This window comes from Adiantum capillus-veneris, chromosome 19 (genome assembly GCF_014529385.1).
Source record: "Adiantum capillus-veneris isolate H3 chromosome 19, ASM1452938v2, whole genome shotgun sequence".
NCBI classification, from domain to species: domain Eukaryota; kingdom Viridiplantae; phylum Streptophyta; class Polypodiopsida; order Polypodiales; family Pteridaceae; genus Adiantum; species Adiantum capillus-veneris.
In genome coordinates, this window is record NC_140949.1 from 128,358,826 (window position 1) to 128,365,336 (window position 6,511).

The 6,511-nt window shown below is 42.3% G+C and overlaps 1 protein-coding gene across 1 annotated transcript; it reads left to right on the forward strand.

The window, feature by feature from the left end:
- Window positions 1-4,119: 4,119 nt before the first annotated feature.
- On the forward strand, window positions 4,120-5,291 carry LOC147434842 (putative pentatricopeptide repeat-containing protein At1g56570). The gene is made up of 4 exons (XM_086489690.1): window positions 4,120-4,217; window positions 4,321-4,533; window positions 4,690-4,835; window positions 4,939-5,291. The coding sequence occupies exons 1-4, from the start codon at window positions 4,120-4,122 to the stop codon at window positions 5,289-5,291; spliced, it is 810 nt and encodes a 269-aa protein (XP_086345816.1).
- The last annotated feature ends 1,220 nt before the right edge of the window (window positions 5,292-6,511 follow it).

Sequence of the window (6,511 nt, forward strand, 5' to 3'; positions counted from 1 at the left end):
CCATTTACCTGCATGCCTGACATGTGTCCATTTTGCTTTTTGGGTAAAGGACAGCTTTTTGTGTAGTGTGTGTGTGTGTGTGTGTGTGTGTGTGTGTGCGTGTGCTGTCTCATCCCAGCTCGCCCCCTCCTTTGTCTTTTGCCTATTGTCACTTTGTTGACTTTTAGAATTAGCACTTTAGTCACTAAGCATAGTTCCCATGGCTTGTGACCTTTAGAGTAAAAATTTGGAACCTTACCCTTTGGAAGTCTTAACGGAGTTGAACCCAAAGGTTTTTTTAAACTCCATTCATGCTCATTGCTTTTTAGCAGATCATCCCCATCTCGATCCCTAATTTTCCTCCTTTGGATCTCCTGTTGAGGCCGATCTATTAGCCATTCCAATATTCTAACCTTTGCTCCCCTGGTACCTCCCCATATTAAATGATCAGTTTAACATGAGAAAATCATTTGGGAAAGTAGATATTAGTTTTTATGACAAGATCTATTGATTACATACACCGTTGTCATAACAGCCTCTCCCCAAAACTCTTGAGGTAAGTTTGCCATAGATAGCATGGAAGTGACCCTCTCCTGAATAGTCATATTCATGCGCCCAACAACTCCATTCTGAGGAGGTGTGTATGGTGTAGTGAACGACCTCTAAATGCCTCTTTTGCTACAAAAATTCTTGAACTCAGTGGAGATATACTCTCCCCCATTGTCAATACACAAAGATTTCAACTTCTGGCTTGATTGGTTCTCTACCATTGCAAAGAATTTTTGAAATGTAGCAAAAACTTCGTCTTTCCTCTTCAAGAGGTAGACCCACACCTTTCAAGTAGAGTTATCTGTGAAAGTCAGAAAATATAATGCCACCCCTAAAGACTTATGGGGCATAGTTCCACATAGATCACTATGAACCAAATCTAGAGGTTTTCCTAACTTTCTATCCAATGGCGAAGTGGTAAGCCTTGTTTGTTTCCCATATATGCCATGCTCACACAAACCAAAATTAGAATAGTTTAACACATGGATATATCCAAAACGTTGTAATTGTTTCATTCCCTTTTGACTCATGTGACCAAGCCGACTATGTCAAAACTCAATAGAAGGTAGCTCAACTACATAAATAGAGTTCTCTTTCACAGAAGAGGTGTACAAGGAATATAATGAGCCAGACTTTTGGCCTTTGAGCATAACCAAGTTACCTTTTCTGATCAACCAAGAACCATTTCTAAACACTGTAGTGTATCCAAGATCATCAAGCTATCCTGTTGAAACCAAGCTCCTAGCTAGCTTTGGCACATGTCTAACACCTCGTAGCATAAACTCAATACCATTGCGCATACACAACTTCACATTTCCAATGCCACATATCTCAAGTTGATGAGAATCACCCAACTTAATTGAACTAGGTGTAGCAGTATAACTAGAGAACCACTCCTTGTGAGAAGTAACTTGAAAACTGGCACTTGAGTCAATAATCCAATTCTACGCATAGCATTCATCAAGAGCTAACAACGCCTCTGGACTCAAATTAGAAGTGAAGACTAGTGCATCTGACGGTTGCGGCATGTCAAGAACAACATCAACATGTGGAGACTCAACAACATTGAGCTCCTCTATCTTCACACTGCTCTTAGGAGGTGTAGAACTCAATACAATGGCTTTACCCTTCTCTCTTTGCAACAAACGGCAATGTTTTTTCATGTGTCCTTTTTTCTGATAGTAATAGCACTCAATGTTTCTTGTGTCATGTCCATGACTCTTGCTACATGTATTCTTGCAATCCTGAGAACTATCACGATTGCAACTACAACCTCTTTGCCTTTGATTGTTTTTTTGGCTACTTTCGCTTGCCATATATGCATCATCATGCCCATTAGTGTCAAGAGATTGACGTTGAATCTCTTCTATGAGCAAAGCACTAGTAATATCACCAAAAACAAGCTTGCCCTTGGGGGCGAAGTTACTAATGGTAGTGTTAAAAGTATCCCATGATGCAAGCAAAGAGCATAATAAGAAAATGGCTTTCATTTCATCATCGAAATTCAGCCCCTTTGATGTCAACTGAGTAAACAAACTATTAAACTCATTCAAGTGTGAATTGACACTGCTACCTTCTTCATGTTCAAATGCATGAGCTTTTTCATAAGAAAAACTTTGTTTGATGCACTCTTACCATCCCATGTTGAGCATAAAAACTCCCATAATTCCTTTGCAGTGGTATTATCCATAATGGTAAAAAAGATAGACTCACCAAGGTGTAAACGAATGGTCGCCATAGCATGAGCATCAAGCTCTTCACACTCATCTTTAGTGTAAACACCCTCTTTACGCTCTTTCATGGGGGCTGCAAGGCCCTTATTGACCAAAACATCAAGCATATGTTGCTTCCATATCGTGATGTTTGTGCCATCAAACTTCTTGATATAGTACTCCTCTTTCTCAGAAGTACCAAACAGAATTTACAAGAGCAAAAGCAATAGAGTAAGACTAGGAACTTATGGCAAAATTTCAGCAGTCTCCTTTGCACAGAGATCAAAATCTCAAGCAAAACTTAGCAAATCAAGCGCATAAACTGTAAACAGAGTGTTATAAGCAAACTAGAGGACTGGTGGGAAAAATACGGCAGAGTCTCCTCTATACAGGGAGCAAAATCTCAACCCAAATCAAGACAAAATAAACGCATAAAGTATCAAGAGTACTGACAGGGCATAAATAGGCATATAATGCTCAAAGAAGTTGTCGAACGACTGCCAACTTGGCGTCAAAGCACCTATACCCAGGCTCTATACATATCCTATGGCGAGGCCATAAATGGGGATCTCCAACAACTTAATCCACATCACACTGGGTAACCCAACCCTCAGTGCTTGGCTTCAAAAAACCTCATGCAATGACCCTCACAAAAGGTTATGCAGACACGACTAGCCACAGTCTCAGAAAGGGCTCTTCCAAACAGAGTCTCAAAGATGGTATAGACTACCAAAACAAGCCAAAATCGGCTCCACAACAACGTACATAGGCAGTATCCGCAACACAACATACATAGAAAAAATTATCACTGCAAGATCGCAAGACACGCGCTCAAACAGGCACCAGTGAGATGCAAGCAAAAATCAGAACTCCTGTAGCTCCCTGTGAGAAGTAAAACACTCTCAACAGAGCACAAGTACTCTCAAGTTCTAGTCACGCATAGACCATATGCATCCAAACTCCCACTAGAACTATAATGCATCTCACTACCAAATATGCTCACAAATGTGCTATGTCAAAAGAACCTGTAACTAACTTTGAGAAGCCGTCAATGGCTATGCATCACATATCCGAACCACAATAGGCATATATCAAAAGTTGCGCAAGCACTGCACCAAGAAACCAAGCAATAAAACCAAGACTGCTCTCTCTCTGATGATGCCAGAAAAAAACACTGTGTCGATGTCGATGACGAGCCCCCCATCAACCGCCAAAAAGAAGGGGGACTAAGCCCCCCATTGCCGGCACGGACGTGGACAATGGGGGGGGGCTTTCTGCCCCCCCCCCCCCCCGTTGTATAGATGAAGGGGGGTTATGCACCGCACCCAATCACACGCCTAGAATAAGGGGCTAAAAGAAGAGGGACTAAACCCCCCATCGTCTAGGCAGACGCAGACGATGGGGGGCTTCCTGCCCCTCCTTATTTGGATAGACAATGGGGGGTTATGCCCCCCATGAGCCGCCTGGACAAAGGGGAGTTGAGCCCGCAGACGATGGAAGGGCTCAGCCCCCTCTTCATCCATGCACTCTGCATGGGGGCTCTGTCCCCCTTCTTCCAGGGCCCCCCCATCTCCCTCATCAACCACCTAGAAGAAGGGGTGGCAGAGGTCCCCCATAACCTATCTGGATAAAGGGTTATGGGGGGCAGATCCCCCCATTACTACCTCGATGATGGGGGGTTCTGCCCCCCATCATCCACCTAGAAGAAGGGCCCCAATGGATGATGGGGGGCAAAACCCCCCATCATCGAGGCGATGATGGGGGGGACACCTGGGATGTCCAACTCACATTCAAAAGGGGAAGAAGAGGAAGAGGAACAAGAGTGCACTAAGGACTCTTCAAATTTCAACACTAGTAGACTTATAAACCTGTTGCAATTATGGTGGCACTCAAGTCCGTTGCCAAGGTCTGGGATTTCCTTACAAGCAGCCAAATGCATGCAGATCGCTCGAGAATAACATGCTTGTTGGCAGTTCTGTAGTTAACATGTATGCTAAGTGTGGTGCCCTTGCAAAAGAACAAGATGTGCTTGACGGGCTTCAAGTGTGAAACGTGTTATCTTGGAATGCTCTTACTGTAGGGTATGCTCAACATGGTATGCCATGGAGACCTTTCTTTGGTTTGAAAGAATGAAAGCTGACGGCTTCTCTCCAAATGCAATCACCTTCCTTTGTATAGTGAAAGCTTGCATTTCCATCGAAGCAATAGATAAGGGCCAGGAGTTACATGTTGAGAGTGTTGCAGAGGGGTTGCTTGAAAAACACATTGCACTTTCCAATGCATTAATAGACATGTAAGTGAAGTTTGGTATGCTTGAAAAGGCACAAGAACTGTTTCGCTCGCTTCTAATGCAATATGTTGTCTCTTGGAATGCTCTTATTTTGGGATATGCTTGACATGGGCATAGTGAGGAAGTGTTTTGTTTCTTTGAACAAGTGTGACATGCAAGGTATGCTTCGAATACAATTACCTATGCAAGTACTCTAAAGGCATGTGGTAACAACGGAAATTTAGAAAAGGGTAAGGAAATACATACTCGTATTACAAGAGATGTGTCTATTCAAGACGAGGTTGTCGTTGGCACTACATTGTTTGGTAGATATGTATGCCAAATGTGGTTGCTTCCCATGGGAAGGCACAGAGCTATTTGATAAGCTTCTAGAGCAAAAGCTGATTTCTTGGACTACTTTGATCACAGGGTATGCACAAAATGGTCAAGGTCAGGAAGCAATTGACTATTTCAAAAACATGCACCTGGGAGGCTGCTATTCAAATGCGGTGACCTTTAAATGTGTTTTAAAAGTTTGTGGTAGCATTGGAACCTCAGACGAAGGTATAATGACGCTTTTACAGATTGTAAAAGAGGGTGTGATGGAAAGTAACATGGCTCTTGGCACTACTTTGATGGATATGTATGCCAGTTGTGGTAAGCGTCCAGAGGCCCAAAGTGTGTTTGACCAGTTTGACAATCAGGACTTGGCTAGAGCTTGCAATGAGTTAATTAGTTTGGGTACCTGCAGTAGCCAACGATATAAGAAAAAATCAATATAAGCAGCCGCCATGCAAAATATCTACACATGTACGTACTTGATCTGTTCCACGAGCGAGAGAGGAGGCTATGTCACAGTACTTGGCTGAGGGTAGCATTGAAGAAGATTAACGCTACTGGCATTGCTGACTTGTACTGCCAAATTTGCATTTTATACTGCCATGTCAACACACAATCCCTCCAACTTCATAGCTTAAATGGTAGCTTTGACTAAATCAATCACGCATGCTTTCTCTTTAGTGGCCTTATAATGCACCTCACCTTGGAGCACATGAGCAAGTATTAGCCATGGGGCCCATGTACTATCTAATGGGACGTGATAGTATTTGACTTGAGAGTATTTGCTGGTGTCCTCATATGACACTTCTACTTAGGGCCGTATGTAACTAAGAGTCAAGGGTCTTCCTTTGAAGGTGTTAACAATCAACCTACAATCTGAGGTATTATATCACCATAATTTAACCTTTTCTTGAGCTCTCAAGTTCTATGTTTATAACATATGAATGCATATGCTCGCGCTCAATTACCATTAGACCCAACTTCCATCACCACTTTGGTCAAAGGTTTGCTATTCCTTTTGGACTTTAGTCTCCTTAAGAAGGTTTTAAAGGAATCCTGAACATCAGCTAACATTAACCCGCTCTTGACCATTCCAGCCTCTAGTACATTAGCCCGCTCATGCTCTCTAGGCACACTTATGACTTGGGCAATTTCCACTACAACATTTGCAAGGGACACCATATTTTTCTTTGGTTTTAATGGCCATTACATGTAAGCATTGTTGAGCATGAATCACATTCCATCTACTCTGAGCCGCTACATGTTTATTCACAAATCTGATACATTCTTGAATACTCTGTGAACTCCACTTACAATCTAATGTATTTTATCATCGTAATCTAACCTTGTCTTCGACTCAACTATGTTTAACACATGAATGTATACGCTCATGGCACTCAATTATCATAGACCCATCTTCCATCACCAGCTTGGTCAAAGGCTCGCTAGTCCTTTTGGATTTTAGTCTCCTTAAGAAGGTTTTAAACAAATCATGAACATCAGCTAACTCCCTGATTCTACATAACATTCCAACCATTTTTACATTGAGTCCCTCTTGCTTTCTAAGTATCTTCTTGGCCTGGGCAATTTCCTCTACATTCATAGGTGAAACCATTTTTTCTTTGGCTTTAATGGCCATTGCATGTAATGATTGTTGAGCATG

Bases quoted from the DNA above. Each gene is read 5' to 3' on its own strand.
- LOC147434842 (XM_086489690.1), top strand. From the start codon at position 4,120: ATGGTGGCACTCAAGTCCGTTGCCAAGGTCTGGGATTTCCTTACAAGC. The intron at 4,218-4,320 runs GTAGTTAACATG...CTCTTACTGTAG, and splicing joins ACATGCTTGTTGGCAGTTCT to GGTATGCTCAACATGGTATG. The intron at 4,534-4,689 runs GTAAGTGAAGTT...GTGACATGCAAG, and splicing joins TCCAATGCATTAATAGACAT to GTATGCTTCGAATACAATTA.